This window comes from Stegastes partitus, unplaced genomic scaffold, assembly GCF_000690725.1.
Source record: "Stegastes partitus isolate 25-593 unplaced genomic scaffold, Stegastes_partitus-1.0.2 Scaffold817, whole genome shotgun sequence".
In the NCBI taxonomy this organism is placed as follows: Eukaryota; Metazoa; Chordata; class Actinopteri; family Pomacentridae; genus Stegastes; species Stegastes partitus.
The window spans coordinates 203154-221978 of NW_007578548.1; the positions used below are offsets into that span (position 1 = coordinate 203154).

At 39.5% G+C, this 18825-nt stretch overlaps 2 protein-coding genes across 2 annotated transcripts in view; one reads left to right on the top strand and one right to left on the bottom strand.

Annotated features, from left to right (window-relative positions):
- Positions 1-3211: 3211 nt before the first annotated feature.
- Positions 3212-17587, bottom strand: LOC103365185 (coiled-coil domain-containing protein 81). Its single transcript, XM_008292551.1, has 16 exons — positions 17430-17587; positions 17234-17295; positions 16567-16723; positions 15389-15567; positions 15227-15301; positions 14961-15132; positions 13450-13564; positions 11553-11646; positions 10793-10939; positions 9526-9624; positions 7160-7329; positions 7004-7082; positions 5861-5971; positions 5567-5676; positions 5329-5454; positions 3212-3873 (listed from the first exon to the last, which is right to left on the bottom strand). The coding sequence occupies exons 1-16, from the start codon at positions 17503-17505 to the stop codon at positions 3735-3737; spliced, it is 1911 nt and encodes a 636-aa protein (XP_008290773.1). The 5' UTR covers positions 17506-17587; the 3' UTR covers positions 3212-3734.
- A 554-nt stretch (positions 17588-18141) lies between these two features.
- The window catches only part of LOC103365197 (uncharacterized), a 32481-nt gene continuing 31797 nt past the window's right edge, over positions 18142-18825 (top strand). The window contains exon 1 of the mRNA XM_008292566.1: positions 18142-18408. Within this exon, the coding sequence (XP_008290788.1) occupies positions 18360-18408 (49 nt within the window). The 5' untranslated portion in view covers positions 18142-18359. The remainder of the gene's footprint in view (positions 18409-18825) is intronic.

An 18825-nucleotide genomic window follows, 5' to 3' on the forward strand; every position in this document is an offset into this window, starting at 1 on the left:
ATGGTGGCATCACCATCATCACCATCATCACCATCATCACCAAAAGTAAGCAGGATTTGTTCTCTGGAGACCATGAATTAGTGTTTATCATTTAAGGACAATCCATTTGGTAGTAGTTGAGATAGTTCAGTCAGTATTAAGGTAGCTGACTGATCAGCTGACAGAGAGCCAGACATTGCCTCATGCTATGTTTTCTTTGGCCAAAAACATGATGGCCGACTGGGGGCAAATGACGTCCATATACACAAATGAGCTGCATATACATGAATGCGTCGCATAAACAGAAACGTGATACAAACACAGAAAACGTGCTGCAAAAGGACAATGCTGCATATACAGACGCAATGCATAACTAAAAACAAATGCAAAAAGAAAACATTGCATATCCAGTCACAAAACATAAGTGCCATAGGCCTCTAGGGGCAGTTTTTAAGTCTTTAGCTTTTCAGTCACTGTGATTATATGGGTGCTGAAGTGGTGTTTTACTACCGTCTCCCTGTGTTTTCACTGTTATTTAAGTTTATCCATTGAGACGAGAGAATACATACCTTTTCAGCTTTTCCCTCAACTAACGGTACCTGTCTCGCTTACCATTGTCTGCCTCTCAGGTGAAAAGCTCTCGACTGCCCCTAGAGGCCAATTTCCCTGAGGTACCCTACGACAGTTCTATCTAAGCTGTGGCACTTCTGTTGGGTGACTTGAAACGCAGCATTTTCTTTTTACATTTGTTTTCATTTATGCAGTGCATCTGTTTATGCAGCGTTTTCTTTTTGCAGCACGTTTCTGTTTATGCAACGCATCCATATATATGCAGCTTGTTTGTGTATAAGCACATCATTTGCCCCCGTCGGCCACCATACAAAAATGGGGACTAAACCTGCCTAGAAAAGCAGTTTTTTAAACTTTAATGAAAAAGTCTGTTATTATTAACTGGTGATTGTTGCTTACAATTATGCCGTTATTTTCGATTATGTGTTATTCAGGGGAAAATGATCGAATGTATGTGGCACTTGAGCGTCCTGTATGTTTCTTCACTTCTTAAAGGGTTAATCGCCTTTTCATTTTTCATTTTTAAGTGTGGGAAGGACAAAACTTGAATAGAATATCCCCACAAGACTTTGCAGGGGATGGTTGCTTCAGACGGAGGCACATACAAACACTTCAGCCTGAGGAGAAACTAATGACTAACGTTTGTTTTTGACAGTGTTATGCATTTTAGGCGATTCTTTTTTCTCGGAATTTGGTTCAACACCACAGTTTGACACAGATATCACAGTTTCGCTGAACCTTGTATGGATTTCCTCATGCACCAGTTAATGTGTATGAGTTTGTAAATATAGGCACAGCAGAAGGCAAAGTGGTGTTTCTGAAGTACTCCTGTGACCTGCAGTTCTTCTGTGGCAATAATTTCTGAAGTTATTGTACAGCAACTGGTTTAATAAGAAAATTAAGTGTTTACAAAAAGAGTTCAAGAATCCAGTGTTTGTAGACATGTGTTTTCTGGGTGGATCCTCTTCTGGATCACACGTGTCCTCCATTTGATACAGAATGTGGGGGTTACACCACTACACATCAGCCAGATTGTGTGGGGTAAGTTAATCTGCATCTGTTTCAATACCAAGGCCTTCGTGAGCTCATTAAAAGAGTTCGGAGAACTGGGACTACAGCCAGAAGAATATTGTCATGATCTTGCAACAGCTCATTTATCATCTATGGAAACTCCCCATTGCATGAACCCATCCTCCCATATCAAAAACACATATTTGCTTTTATGCTAATCTTGTTTCATCTCATCATGTGCTTTTATCTTTGCTTGGATTTGTTTTCAGTTTATAGTGATTGATGAAGAAACCTAAAATTATTTATGTATTCTTCTTCTATTTTCATAGTCCTGGCAAACTTGGGGCCCTTTTGCGGTTTATGTCTTTGTAATGTAGACTTTCTTTCCTCTATTTGTTTTGCACTTGTCAAGGTCAGATATGGGACAGCCACCTTTCAAAGTAACTAGTACTCAGCAGTGTATCATTTCTAATTCCTCGTTCTGACAGCAATCATACAGTAACACTGCTGACGTGTCCCGATGAGGCATGCCTTGCTAGAGATCAGTTTCTTTTTTTTTTTTTTTATATAACTCACACAAACTCAAAAATAGGTTGCAAATGCAGTCTGAATCCCTGTTTTGGGAAAATTTACTAGTGTTTTAATTGTGATAGATATCCTCAGCTAGGATTTGCTTGGTTCAAGCATGGTAAAACAAAAATGTTCACAAGTACATGCTGTTTTGTTGTGTTTGTTTTTGATAAGTTTCTATGTGGTTCATAAGTTGCTGCTAGTTGACTATCACTAGATTGTTCCTAGTTGGTTGCTATAATGTTTGTTGTGGTTGACATTACGCTATAATAACTCAGTTTGATCTGTTGCAACATATGCATGTACCAGCACATGTTTAGAGGGTTAATAGGTGGTTGTCAGGATGTTTTAGGAGATTCACGGGCTGTTTCCAGGGGGTTTTCTGTGATGCTTCAAGGCAGTTATAGGGCGTTCCTCGGTGGTTGCAGGATTAGATGATTTTTAAGCGGATTGAAAAGGAGCTAACATCAGCTAAAATCTAAAAACTGCATTATGCATGTACAAACTAGAGATGGTAGGTACACGTACAAACAAATCTCTAACACTGAATCTTCAAACTTAGCTGACTCTACTAAGTCATTGTTGTCACTCCAAAGCTCTTGGCAGTGGGGTTCCCCTCACCAGTTAATAAGGTTGTTCACACTGACTTGAGCCCTGCGTAGAAATCACAGCCCTCTTATTCATTTAAGCGAGTTCAAACCAATGATGCACCGAGGATTCTTATGTAGAGGTCTCGTACAACTGGTTGTAAATACAATTTTTCTACTGTTTAGCTTGTGATTTTATACAAAATAGTTTCAACTCTCATAACTTTCCAGATTTGTAAAACCCTGTCTGACCATTTCAAATCTTTTACCAGAGTTTGAGCATCTTTCAACACATTCATCTGTCGCTGGATTTCCTTGGACACCACACATCCTTTTTTTTTTTTTTTTACTGCAATGCTGTTTTCAATCTGAATCCCTGCACAGAGGGTAAGTGTCAGCTCAGTCGCAATTCTTGTGTTATTTAAAGAGTACAATAACCACAGAAAGAAGCAAGACTTGTTTTCTGTGTCTCAAAATGAGAAGCTGCTGAGCTGTTAACTTTGTACACAGTGTTAACTTCACCGTTTTGCTGTTTATTAGATAGACCATGCAGAGATAGACATGGATGGGTGACGGGAACAAGAGGCAACACAGCTCTGATGTCAACTGGAATCAAGGTGTGAATGTGGCATAAGCCCTAACCATGAAGGCCACCAGGACATGTTAGCACAGACATTTTGCAAATCCGGAGCTTCTTTGTGTGTTTCAGCAAAATATATGAGCGACTGAGAGATGATGTTATGCTGACATCTGTAGCATGCAATCATGGGACATATAATCAACAAAATATAGAAGATTAAAGTGTAACAAGCATGAACTCCAAAGACTGATTGAAGAAAGGAGTGATTAAAACAACAAATAGCACTGCAAATCACAACACCAAAGTATGCTTCATATATGCAGAACATATCATTTAGATGTTTAGTGGCTGTCACGTGATGAGTTGAGGCGTTGAGGTCTTGTTTAGGTTGTGACGTACTGATGTTCAAATGGTGCTGCAGGCTTCACTGTTCATCATCAGATCATGAACTGTGAGCCAGAGAGGTAATGAGACTCTTTCCAGATGTTGGTCTCTCCACAGTTGGTGGTCCTCCTCTTACACTGGCAGCAACGCTTGTACTCTGCAAGCTTATCTACCAGGAGCTGACCAGCAGACCTGACCACGGGGAGACACAAGGAGAACGAATGTACTGCATGAATTTTGCAGGCAACTTTTAGACAAGTCAGTGACAAGGTGCAACATCTCGCTGTTATTACATGTGTCGTGCAAGTACCAATTTTCAAGGGCTAAAACTGAGACTTTCAATCAAAAATTTGAATGTTCAGTCTTTAAATGAAGGACACCAGTGCTACAGTTCTACAGTTCTACAATTCTACATTTTCATTTTGCAGATGCTTTCACCAAAGCAACGTACATCTGAGAGCGGATACAACACAAGCAAGGATCTAGTCAGGAGAAAACAATCTAGATAAGTGCTATAGACCGAGTTAAAGTGTGATAGGGTAATGATGCCAATAGCAGGCTGTGTGGGAGGTAATAGGATTTTTTTGTTTGTTTGTTTGTTTGTTTTCAGTCTGTCAAGTGCAAAGGTTTTCAGTGAAGAGCTGGGTCTTTAGCCTTTTCTCAGCAGATTGAACAGGAGTTTGGTAACTCGTTCTACCATCGGGGAACCACAGAGGAGAAGAGTCTAGCTACCGACCTCGGGCCCTGTTGTGGTCTTTGTATCAGGCGGCTTTTGTTGGCTGAGTGTAGTGACTGGGAGGGAGTGTAGCCCTGAATGAGAGAGTTTAGGAAGGAGGGAGCTGTTATCATTGTAGTTTTGTGGGCAAGTGTCAGAGTTTTGAATTTGATGCAGGAAGCAACTGGAAGCCAGTGAAGTGATGTGAACAGTGGGGTGACATGTGCTGCTTTTGGCTGGTTGAGAAACCAGACGTGCTGCTGCATTCTGAATCATCTGCAGAGGTCTGACCGTGGATACGGGGAGGCCTGCCAGTAAGGAGTTGCAGTAGTCAATGCGTGATATTATGAGAGCTTGTACCAGGAGTTGTGCTGCATGTACAGACAGGAAAGGTCTGATCTTCCTGATGTTGTGCAGGGCGAATCAATGCATGATTCTATCTGCCACCATTTTGGAAATATTGTGAGTTAACTTTCTAGTCAGGTTGCAACAAAGTGACATAATTAAATAAAAACCAGTTAAACCTAAACAGTGGAAAGATCGACATGTGGCATTTAGATGTTATTAAGTAAAAGTAGATCTGATATTGTCATCTGCTGCTGTTTTTCATCTTTTTTCTTGAGTGCAAGTTCAAAAGGCATTGTTTAGAAGTCTGCACTTTGTCACATTTTGCTTTCATTGAAATGTTCTGCTTCAACCAAGCATAGAAAATGAAAATAGATTCAAATCCACCTGATGTAAAAGCCTCTGTTTGGTTTGCTCCAACAGTTTGGAAGGTGATGCTAAAGGTCAGTGATCACAACAAGTGAAACATTTTGTGTGTGGATGATTAATCAATTCATTAGCAACATATTACCTGCTTTAATTCAGGAATAAGTACAAAAGTAAAGGTGAATACTGATGCTGCTCAAGGTAATCCTGCATCTACACACCTCAGGAATCGTCTCTCCTCTTCTTCTCGCTTGTGTTTGAGCGTCGCACTGCGACTCCAATCGTCTTCTAGCGACTTACTGATGTCTCGCTTCTTCTCAAAGCGATGAATGCGGTCCAATATTAACCTGGACAGAAAACATACCATAGAAATACAGAAAAACAGGCTTACACTCAGGCTGCCACATTTTCCTCCCACCGTTATTGGTGTCTATTTAATTTTGACTGTCATTTACTCACTCCATTTTGTTGTGTTGCAGCATCTCTCTTTCTTTCTCCAGCTGTTGCTGGCGGTTGTGCAGTTCTTCTTTTTTCCTCTCAGCAGCAGCAGTGAAATTCACCTGGAAGAGCTGTCAGTATGAAGAACATCACATCCACTTAACTGTGCAGTGACCAGTTTTAACTCAAGACATACAGTGAAAACCATGAGAGTATGGTGTGCAACTACAGTTGTTTTTTGCTGTATACATGAGGCCATTACTGAAAGTCAAAGGTTTACAGGAGCTGCAGCAGTAACATAAAAACAGATATGACCTTCTGTGCTCTGTCTCGGCTCTCTGTGTTGCTGGCTGCTGTCTTACAGCGGCTGAACCTGGAGGTGTCAGGCTGGAACTCTGGAGGTTCAGTGCACTTCTTATCCCCCACCTAAGGAAAATCAAACAGGCTAATTTGAGATCTCAGGATACTATTGAGTGTGCTGCGGATTATGAGATAAAAACTTGTGAAATCTGGCTTTAAGGAGTTTGCCTGGGCAGGCTGCCTGCTCTCAGGATGGGTGGTAGCTTCACTACTTACTGCACTTCCTTTGACTGAGGACCTTCCTCAACCCGAACAACACAACAGCACATTTGGGTCTTTCTAATGTGATGCTGAAGCTAAGATTCTTCAGAAAATGAAATCATGAGACATAAATTCACCTAAAGTATACCTTAAAGCCTATTACGCTAACCAGAATAAAACTAGCAATAATTTTAAAAAAAAACAAAAAAACAATTTAACATTTTATGATACAATACACAAGAATGTGAGTAGTTACTGAGGAACGCATAGCAATGAATCCAAAATTTGATAATTAAGGATTAGTTACAAAGTGGTTCCTGGATAATTCTGAATTAATTAATAGAGAAGAAGCAATCACTATTTCAGTTCAGAGAAACTTATTATTGCCAAATTATTGATATTGATATACAGCAACATCTTCCAGTAACTGAGCATTATGAAATAAATGGTGTTTGATTCATATTTACGCAAGAGCTGCTTAGTTATGATTAATCATTACTAAGTTTAATTATTTATTGATATACAGCAACATCTTTCATAATGCTACTGGAAGATGTTGCTGTATATCAATGAATAACTGAACTTAGTAATGATTAATCATCCGGTTGTCAATGTTTTGTTCATTTGTCATGAAGAGTACGCATATTTTTGTGTGCCAAAAAAGTTTTGCAGCAAAACCGTCACTGTGTTTTCTTCATAATGGGGTTCCAATGTTGTAATCTTTTTCAAGGATTATTCAAAGCTTACAATGTTGACTTGAAATCAGTTTTTTTCCAACCCATATAAGTACTGCTGATCTGTGCTTGTGCTGCTCTACAAAGAACACAAAGCCATTTTCAAAAACATCTTTTGTGAAATCTCAAGTGTGAAAGTCAGCTTTGTGAAAAATTCTCTTGCCTGAGTGTCCAGAGCCCTCTTGTAATGCCTGGCTTTCTCCTGTTTCTGCTGGAGCTGCTGAGCCTTCCTCAAAGCTATCCTAAAACACCAGAAGACCCTCTGGTTATCACAGCAGATGATTCCATGAAACACCTGAGCAGCACCACAGTTACTCACTCCTGGGTCAGTTGGACCTGGTCTAGGCACTCTATCACAAGACGGTTCTGCTGGTCTTCTGCTTCGTGTTTCCGGCGTCTCCCTATCTGGCTCTGAAGATCGCTCATGTATCGATGCTGCTGAATCCTCCTGGGAGGTGTGAGGGGCCGAGTCGGGAATATGAATGAATTCTGAACACAACGCAGAGAAGACATTGAAGTTTAACAAACCACAGAGACTGAAAACAATTGTGTGATAGAATGTTTTAACTATATTTATGTCAAAACCTGCCAGTCGGTTGGAATGAGATACTATTTTTAAACAGATGGGACCGATTACTGAGTTGCCCCCAAGAACCTTCTTGCCCACCTGAAGAAGGGACATCTATAGAGTCACCAAATCACGAAAATGACACCATTTATCAGAACCCAGAAACTGGGAACAGAAAGAATCAGCAGATTTTCAACTTTCCAATAATCCTTGACCCACTCATCTGTGGTGTGCTTTAAGAAAAATGTAATGAAATGTAACTTAAAATTATGATACTTCTTTAAAATCACAGTATCCTACATTTCTAATTAAAAATTTGCCAAAATAAAGCACTTGCTTGAATAACATGTTGATTCCACTTGATTTTTTTGTGCAGTAATTAATCAGGCAAATGTTTCCCTTTTTTATGATTTATGGCATTATGACTTTGTCAAACTGCATAGAAGATTTTTTTTTTAAAAGTTCTTTCTACTTCTAGCCATGGTTATGTTGTTTCCATGAAGGTTTAGGACTTTAGATTGCTTGAAAATGATCCAACAGTGAGTAAAAATGTGACGGGAGTCGAAATGAAATAGAACCTTCTGGATATCAAAAATAAAAAATTCTTGCAATGCCCTCATATTCTCTGCATTTTTTCTTGAGCAGCCCTTCAGTATGCTAGCATTCATTAGTTACTGTCAGGGAATGGGGTTTTCTGGGCTGTTTGTGTGTTTTCTCCGACAGGTTATCCACCAGAGGGCGTCCTGGGGATCTCTCGCTGTGCTGGGGCTCATCCCTCCAGGGATAAAGGGAGCAGTCACCAATCACTCACTGCCCCAGTGTTCACCAATGTGGTAAACTTCAAGCCTCCTCCAGAGTACTTCTTGTGCTTTTTCCTGAGCCTGCTAGTAATTGTCTTTTCCCTCTCCAAAGGTTTTTCCCGTGTACCTGCTCCTCGCTTATGCTTCTCCACGACCAACCTGTACCAACTCGAGTTTTTCTCCGTTGCTTCCTGGATTATCAACTCACGACTGGTACGCTCTTGCTCCTCGACTCCACTGCACTGACCACCGCATGGCCTGCCCGCCCAGCCACCCCCAAGACCCTCATCAACGTTCCAGCCTGGTTAAACCTCATCATTGCACATTCCCAGTTTTCTGCAATAAACCTCATTGTTCTAAGGAGAGAGTCTGTTAGCAGCCAACATGACACATCAGAATAAAAGGAGGCCCCGAATTATTCATACCTACACTGAATTTTGGTTTATAGTGAATTTGTATCTAATTCTAATTCCTCTTCTCCAGAGTGTCATTCTGCATGTGGGTCAGAAACATTAACAAAGCCATAATAATAAATAATAATTGATCAGATTTATATAGCGCTTTTCTGGACACTCAAAGACGCTTTACACTGTCAGTTATTCATTCACACACATTCATTCTGGTGGTGGTAAGCTACAATTGTAGCCACAGCTGCCATTCTGCGCCTACGGCCCCTCCGACTACCACCTCAAACAATCCATTCATATGCATTCACACCAGGCAAGGTGGGTGAAGTGTCTTGCCTAAGGACATAACGACCATGAAACAGGTTACAGGGCGGAATTGAACCGCCGACCTTCCGATCACCGACCGACTCGCTCTACCACCTGAGCCACAGCCGCCCCAAACAGTTACCATGACAGTTACCTCTATTTTAAATACAGTCGTGACTTGACATTCCGACCCTTAACAATCCGAAAAACCTTGCTATCCGACAGGTTTTTAGGAAAACCGGCAGCCTTGGATTCTGACTCCGACATGACATTTTATGTCACAAATAAGGATAACGGCGTATTATCTGATTTAACAATCCGACAGATTGGCTATGTTCAGACTACAGGACTTAATGCTCAATTCGGATTTTTTATTTTTTATTTTTTTGCGAGTTCGTTCACATTTCCAATTAAATGCGACTTGTATGTGGTCTGTGTGAACGTCATACAACCCCTACCCCCTCCACCCCACTTCACTTCACCTCACCTCACCTCACCTCCCCTCAAACACACCTAGTTACCACAAACCAGTCAAACCAGTCGGGGGAATACATGAATACATAAAACTATAAAGGTTACAACGTTCACATCCAAATCTACTCACGGGATGCACTTCACCATCAATCTTCTCTTTCTTCTCTGACAGTTGAAGGTTGAGTGCAGCAACCTGCTTTGCATGCTCACGTTGTTCCTTTAGCTTTACCTGCCAGAAAAAACCACATACACCTTTAATTATCATGTTGACGAAAAAAGAAAAAAACAAAACAAAACATTAAGACCATGACATCATACTCGGCATGGTGAAAAATGTGTGTGTGTGTGTGTTTTATTTTTTTTTAAAGCTCTGCTCCTTTGGTCTTTAAATCTATTGTTATGGACGTTGCAGTCTGTTTAAGTGGGTGTTTTACTGAGCCATGAAATCATTTTGGCAAAAACATTATTTAAGGCATTTAAAGTTCATTTTTGGTTACAGTATCCCGCATTTCCCATGCTTATTATCCACTGCTGTACAGAGGTTAAGCTGTTTTTCAGCATTCTGGCCCCAACCAGTCTAGAACCACCCTTAACTCTTCAATTGCTGTTTTTGGTTTGTACAAATTTTATTGAAATTTTTTTTCTGTCAAGACATAGTGGTCTTTGTTTTGTCTCACTTCTCCCTGTGGTTGAGTGGATTCACAGTTAGTAGAGGCTCAATTTGTGTGTTCTGTAGTGTTCTAATCTCACTTCTGGATTACAAACCGCAAAACAATTCCCAGAGGGCTCTCATATCACTTTTAGTAAACCTCAACAGATTTTAAGGGTATTTGAAAAGTTGTGTATGTCAATTTATTCAAGCATTTTATGGACTTTTAACTGACTTTTTACAGTGTTAATATCCTTGCCTATGTGACCTACACAATCACAACATGGGTGGACTAACAGAGTTCGTCGAACTCCAACTCAGTTTGAGGTTGATCCACGACTTTAGTCCAGTCAGACGTTCATGTTCCCCAGAGGATGCTTTGGTCATTACAAGTTTTAATATAGTACCACTATCAAGTAGATGTTGTAGTTTTTTTTAATTAAATTTTTTTTGACAATAATTGGACTGATTGCTGTTTGGTTTAAAATTCATGTTCCCCTCAAGATAAACCACAACAACTTCTCACTTGATCATTAAGGTAAAACTCTTTTTTGTTTGTTTTTTACAGTAGGGTAAACCAAGGTAAGTTGCCCCCCTGAGGCATCATGTCAGGGAAGATGTTCCTATCATACTGAGATTTTGCAAGATTTTACATTTAGTCTTTTAATAACAAAGTTGGCATCAATGGAACATGGCAAAATGAGACATATATGCACACACACACACACACACACACACACACACACACCTGTTCCTCCTCCATGTACTGCTGGTCTCTCTGTTGTTCTTTTAACAGTAAGAGTTTCTCCTGAGCTTTCTCCTCTGCCTGCTGCTGCTCCCTCAGATACACCGGAACATTTCTTTGGGCTCGCTGCATGCAAAGGTAGCACAACTCCTACAGGGACAAACACAACAAGATGATGGCAAACAGTTATTTACGAAGGGTGTGAAAGTCCAATCACCTGGATCAATTTTATTATGAAAACACTGATCTAGATAATTTTCTTTAAGTTAACTGATTAAAGAAAAAAAAAAAAAGTATACTTATGTGGAACTTTATGGTGAACAGCAGAAATTCTATTTTTTTTCTTTTTATTAAATTAGTTGTTATTTAAGTGTCTGGATGTGATATTATTTAAATAGAACTGACTGTGTTAAATGGGCAAATGATATCATCTCTTATCAGTTACAGGCTCCTGAATTCAATTGAAATTGTGGAAGGTTTTGGCAAATAACATATTCATATATTTATCTGCACCTTGGTGATGAAGACGCTGTGTATTTTTAGGCCTTCTTAGCTGGAAATGACTGTGTGCTGCAACTAAAAACAATCTCACGAGATCAGAAGGAGGGAACTGAAACAGTGATTATGCAGCCCATGAAACACCCAAAAGGAGAAGCAATGACAGTTTAAGCATTGGCAAAGTGAGAGGCCCAAGGCAGTTCCATTCTGAAACAATAGTATCCATTAAACCCCACCTCACTTCCATTAAATACACATTTCTCACCTGTCCAGCACGGGTGTGTCCAGAGCAGCTCACATCCAAGAGACGTTCCTCCAGTTTTGGAGGCACCACTTGTTCTGACTTGGAGTTGGTGGCCCTGAGAACAGAAACACATCCTTCACTAATACATGCACAGTAAAGAAAATGACTTCTTTGTACATGTGGAGTTTGGTGACTTCATATTACAGTCACGTGGGTTATTTAATCACATAATGTGTGGCATGTCTGCACAGGGCTTTCATTTTATGCATTTAACAGATTGTAAAAGGATGCTGTTTAGGATTCACTGGATCAAACCAGCAAAGTTATTAGTCAATGTTTGATTGATATGCCAACTTACGAGAACTAGACTTCTTGAAATAAAAAAATATATATACATTATTTGAAGTAACTCAATTAAAAATGCATTCTTGTGAACAAACCCCATTTTTTTAAAGAGATTTTGCATCATTGTCCATATGGGGTCTTTCATATGCTTCAGTTAAAACCTTGACTGAGCATTTCAACTGTGAAGCTACAGTGCAACAATAACAGTCCCAAAAAGATTCACTCTTCCAGGGTTTCAGACACACAAAAAGCTTAAGAAAACAATCCTGGGGTTGCACTTTCTGTAACATTATTCTTCGTCAGAATAGGTTTCTACCACGTGTGGCTGCCATTACGTGGCATAGAGTAGTTTTACAGTGTTTAGGTAGATTGTAGGTGAGCTGGTGTGCTCAAGCTGCAGCAAGGGGACAACATAGATCTGTGAATTACTGAGGAACCAGCAGAGTTACAGTTGAAACCAGAAGTTTACATAAAAAGACATATAATCTTTTTTTTTCTTACTATCTGACATTAAATCAGACTAAACTTTTCCTATTTCACGTCAGTTAGGATTACCTAAATAATTTATATTTGCTAAATGCCAGAATAATGAGAGAGAGAATTTTTTAGAGAAAGTTTTTATTACTTTCTTAAAACTCAAAAGTTTACATTAAGATTATTATGCATTCAAACTATTTTAGAAAGCCCAGAACCTGTGGATGTATTTTAACACACACCTCAAACACACAGCTTCTTTTGGGGAAATCTAAAGAAATCAGCCAAGATATCAAGAAGAGAATTGTGGACCTCCACAAGTCTGGTTTATCCTTGGGCACAATTTCCAGATGTCCGAAGGTTCCATTTTAATGTCAGACAGTGAGAAAAAAAAAACAGGATGTGTCTTTTATACTGTGCACATAAACTTCTGATTTCAACTACACATCTAAGCTATTCTAAGGCAGGAGGGGATCATTTTCATAGAAAAATGTAAACATTTTGATGAATATTTAGGGGTTCAATCAAAGACTGAACAGAGACTTTCCCCTTTGGACAAGTGTTTAAAGGGGGGTTTTACTAATCTTGAAGATATAACAAAATAAGTGGCACAAGTTAGGAGCACTGTCATCTGTAGTGACACTTTGTGTGGGTCACAGTCGACAACAAGATAAAGGATAACAGGGGTTGTGTAGAAGCCATAGGGGCAATCCTCCCTCTTGTTCTCTTGGCTGTATCAGATGCAGGATCAAGAGAAATTTACAATTTACCCAGATTACAGGTGTGTGCGCATGTGTGGGCATGCGTGTGTGTGTGCAAATGTGTCGAAGCTGACGGTGCATGGAAGTGATGACAGAAGAGGAATCTGTCCCACAGGTAGTTGTGCATCATTGATAGAGCTGGAAGCAGCCTCAGGGCAGAAACAATAAAAGACCACCACTGAGCTCTCAGCTCTCACTGACTCATCCACCTGCAAACAACAAGCCCAATGCACTGCAAACTGAACCCCTCCATCGAGTGTGTGCGTATGTGTGTGTGTGCGTGTGTGTGTGTGTGTGTGTGTGTGTGTGTGTGTGTGTGTGTGTGTCTTTGTGTGTACTTGTCTGTGGCCTCCATAGGGGGGTTTGGATTTAGTTCTTCAGATAGGCTGACAGCTTTCATCTTGGCAGGCTGCAGTGTCTGATGGGATTTAGATTCTCTCTGTTGGGGAACTCCTGTAGAGACACACAACACTCTGAGTAGGTGAACTGCTATTAAACATTACTGCACTTACCTCAGTTTGCATAACAGCCGCTTCAAATCTAATATTATTGAGCCATTCTGTGCTCAACAGCTATTCTTTCTCTGTTGTATTCAGACCTCTGTTGCACCCTATTAAGACTGCTTTTGATAAAGATCAATTTCAGTGATTTATACTGTTAAATTCCTGGGCCCATTAATCCCGAACAAGTCACCTCTCCAGTCTTGTATTTTTAGCAATGAGTTATCTATTCTTGAGAATTACAATGCAGCAAGTGAAAGGGAAAAGCTTGGATCATTTTCTGTAACATGAGAAATATTGCTCCACCTCAAACTGCTGGTTCAATCAGTTCATCTGCAACACAGCTTAAAGGAACAGTTTGGCATTTTGGGAAATATTGTGCTTACTGACTTGTTAGTACAATAAATATACAGCTATAGCACAAAAGCTGTTAACTTAGCATAAGGCTGGAAACGGATAGAAACAGCTTGTATATATCAAAATGCTCAAGAAGTTGGAATCAAAATCTATCTAGATACTAAACTAATAAAATCATAAATATTTATACATTTTGGACAATGCTGGTTTTGCATTTGGGGGAACTTTGATTGATGACCTCTATCCTGGTGTACTTTCTTGCTCAGAATGCATTTTTACACACAACAGTAAATATGATCGATCTGCATATAATCAAGACATTGAGTCTGTATTTCACAGAAATCTAAGCAGCTTCCTGTTGTTTCTGATCATTTGATGAACAAAAATGTCTTGTGCTTAAATGAAACCCCAGCTTTTTTTTTTCTTCTTTTATTTTTATCAATTCTTATCATTTAGGTGCTGGTGGTTTTCCTTTTATTTCCCCCTTTGTTCTTTAGCCCATTGACCAAACTATCTAAAATGTAGCCCGTGGCTGTAGCAACCGCAGCCGGCAGTTAGCCTGTAAATCCTTAAGTCTTCTCATCGCTGTCAGTCTAACCACACAGAAGCATTTTGGCATTTCACTCCGTTTACCTTGTCATTTTTACATTTAAAGATATTATGTGGATCAGCCAGGCTGATTGTTTCCCCCTTCTTCTAGTTTATACTGAGCTAATGGACATGATAAATAACCCCACAAACAGCTAAAGCAATTAGCGCATTTTTGCCCATAAGAGAAATAAGAGTTAATGTTACTTCTACTACATGCAATTTATTTTAACCTGACAGCTCATCTTAACTGTGAGCAAAAGGTTATTTGTTGTTGTTGTTCTTTTTGTCTTTGTGGCAACTTATTAAGAGATTTGGATTTGATTCAGTCCTTAATTTAGATTCATTAAAGTATAGTCAAATCCCATCCCTAATTGTCAGCCCAGTGCAAAAAGCTCTTTCACCTCCTGCGTTCCTCTGGTCTGGAGCTGGTGATGAACACCGTCCATCTTTGTCACCGGCTTTGTTGTGTGACTGAGGAGAGCAGACAGTTGGCAGAGTGATGAAGTTGGTAGTCTGTGGCCTTTGAAGCCTGGACAGTCCGCCCGACAGTAAAGAAACACTGCTGCCACGTCTCTGTAGAGGGAAAAAAAAATAAAACAATCTGTATAAATGCATACACAAAGCATTCATTATACACTGTAACATGTAAACGCATTTATTTACTTACATTGTTCAATGCTAGCTGCAGTCTACCAGTTCCATCCATGGCATTAATGAAATCTCTGTTGAATTTCATCTGCACCTTTGAAGAATGTAACATGAGATTAGTGTTTATTGTTATACCATCCAGTGTGAGTCACAGCATTAGAAATTTAAGCAGATGAGCCACCTTGTTGTTCTTAAAAGATAGAACTCCAATTCCCTCGAACGTGAGGAATACGTTTTTTGCGGAGGCCAAAGCTTTGAAGAGCAGAAGAAGTGTTTCTCTAACGCAGCCCTCCACGACGTCTCGACTGAAAGGAGTCTCTTGTGAAATAGCTGCAAAGTTCACCTGCACCACCGGTAAATGAGTTGCTGCAAGGGACAGATGCACACACGCGCACACACACAGAGCCAGAGCATTGATGTTCATTTGCTATTGTGCCAAACACGAGTATATAATTACCAACTTTTTCATCAGCACTGCTGTAAGACTCAGATCCATACTTCTTATACAGTACTTTGTTATTTGTTTTTGTATCTGTTTTTGTTGTATGCATATTGGCATTTCCTCATTTTTTGTATTTAACATTATGTAAAGTAATATGCTTGTCATGAATGAAATCCTCAGAAGTTAAATGTTTGCTAAATATGCTTATTTGCTTCCTTGTCAAGAGTTGAGAAAACTGATATTACTTATGTCTAGCTTGCAGCGAATGAACAAATGAGATATAACATTATAAGTAGGTGGATTTCGTCACCTCTTTTTCTTGTTGTTTCTAGCCACTGTGCTGAGGAAAGCCAAATGGATGCTGGTCGCTCTCGTCATCTAACTCTACATAAGAAATTGGTTGGGCATATTTCCTAAAATGTCAGTTTCTGTTTATTTATTTAGCATTTAGCATTGTGCTTTGACAACAGTGATGAACACATGATGGACAGTGAGAAAAGAGGAATGAAATCGTTGAATTTCATTTGCACACATGAAAACAGTCAAGCTCTCTGTATAGGTTAATAAATGATTACATCGTAGTTATATGTCTCAAGTTTGTTGATGAGGTTTGGTCCAGATGCCCTGCAGACCTTTTCTGGAAGGTAAGAGATCAATCACCTCATTAGAGAGGTTTCCTTAGTGATTTAAAGATCTAGTTAAAAAGACAAGTAAATTGAAATGCTGGATCATCATTTTCCACAATCTTGGCATGTTAATGTGTTGATGGTTTGAAGCTGAGCTATAAAATATTAGTAAACGAGGAATTAACCATTAATTATTCCATTATTACAGCTTACATGAGCGTTATAGATGCAATTTTGTCAGAAAGTTGTAATATTTACTTCTTTGAAAATACCTTTTGGGCTTGTTGATCTCACCTGCAGCCAGCGGTCTGGTCTGTTTTAAACTCAGAGCCTGGACCAGTTTCCCAGCCAGGATGAAGACGGGTCGCTGGATCACTGTGAATCTATTTCCAATGTCCAACTTCTGCTGAGAGAAGGTGAAGGTTCCCAGTCCTGGCAGGTTGACCCCCTATTGAAATAGACCAACCACTTCATTGATGGATGGATGGATGGATGGATGGATGGATGGATGGATGGATGGTGACAAAAGCTTAACGCGACAGCTCGGGTCCATCGCTTGAACTATGACAACTTCTTTTGAAATTATGCTCAACCAACCACTGAGCTAGGAGGATTCCTTCATCCTCTAAAATAAGAGGTAACTAGCGGTCTTAACCACCTGAAACTGTTGAATCATGTTAAAACAGAGGGAGGCGACTTGAAATCCAGAACTCAAGGTGAAAAAAAATTATCAAGCTAATTTCATTAAGTGACCACAACTTAAATTTAGTTTTAAATCAACTAATGCTCAAATTGAAGAAGAAATTGGCCACATTAATAAACTGATGCAATTAAAAACATGATGATGTCAAAATAATGTTTGCAACTCAAAAGGTCTACCAAAATCAGTAAATCATGCATTGATTGCACATATTTAATGAATTTAGTGACTTTATAGATTATATATAGATGGACTAACTTTCTGTAAGGTCATCTGACGTTCAATGTAGGCGGATACATCTGCCCATATGCAGTCAATATCTAAAAGAAAAAAACACATATTAAGTTTGTTTATGACAACAACTAAGCAGCATGTATGACTCCTATGTATTAGCATTAAATAAACCAATGCCCACATTGTCACTGGTCAAGAAAATGAAAACTGTTCCTTGTACCGTCTTTAGAGAGCTGGGACAGAACAGGGTAGGTCCGTCTGTCCTCCTCTGACACCAGCTGCAGTAAGTCAGTCATCTCTGTTCAACCACCTGAAGAATCCTGACGGGACGGGAGCCTTAAAACGATTCTCAAACCCCAGTTTACTCCCAGTTTGGCCAGAACACTCAGGGATCAGGACGGCGGCACTTGAGAGCTGCGGTTGCCCTGGGCGATGCACAGCCGAAGAGGACGCGCTTGAGAGACGCCTGGTTTTCAGAGCGCAGCGGTGCGTCCACAGCACAGCGACAACACAGCAACGTTCACCGTATAATGAAGAGCAGATTAGAAATGAAAGGTTTCTTTAAAAGAATCTTAACATTACTTTATATATCAACTATAATAGTTGTGATAACAATAGACGGATAATGGTAATACCAAATAAAATACATTTCTTTTTATAGAAAACTGGGATTAAAAAAGATCTTTTGATAGTTATGTGAAAAAAGTTCATGATTTCAAGCACGTAATTTCTCTTTTTTTCTTATCTACATTGAAAATACAGGAGAATTTCAGGGGAAAACCTCAGGAAAAGAAACTGACAAGTGTTTTCCAAGAAGGGGCGGAGTAGAAAAGAAAGGAAAGAGAAACAATGCATAAGTTAAACACACTGCGTCATACACTGGTCACACTCACTGGTCAAGTACTGTTCATTTGTTTGTACATTTTTCAGTCAGGCGCCAACATTTGTTCAGATCGTTTGCCTTGTGCTTCAGACTACTGAAATTCCTTTTTTTGTTGTTGTTTTATAGGGCGCATGCGCATTCCCATTTGCTTTCACTTTGTAATCATTTCCGTCCAACTTCCAAACTCCGTTTTCAGAAACTACTGCTGCTGTTGTGTTGCGTCTGTCTGAGTTTTCACTTCCCCTTCAGTGAAACAACACAGTGCTGATGGAAAAACAGCTTTTCGTCCGTCTGCTGCTACTCACGTTGTTGAAAGGTAAGACAAATACTAATATTTCCAACGTAAATAAAGACGTTGAAAGAAAAAAATAATGTGTCTAATTAAAGCTGCAAGCAGCATTGGACGGGCACGTCGGGGGTTGTGGCAGAAATGCGCTCTGAGCAAGGTGACAATCACCTAACTTAAGTTTTAAGTGTATGAAAGAACCACAGAAATTTGTTTATTTCATTGAGGCTTCTTGACTTTGTCAGGAACCTCTATTTCAACAAAATAAAACAAACAATAAAAATTTTTTACTACATTTTAAAATGCTCTAGTTAAAATTGTTACGTTTGTGGTGTTAGGGACGGTTTCGACCCGGTTATAAAAATAAGATTATAAAGCAATAGTTAGAGCCAAAACTGAAATCATAAGTGCACTGTGAGTTCAATTCAGGATAGAGTTGGTGACTCA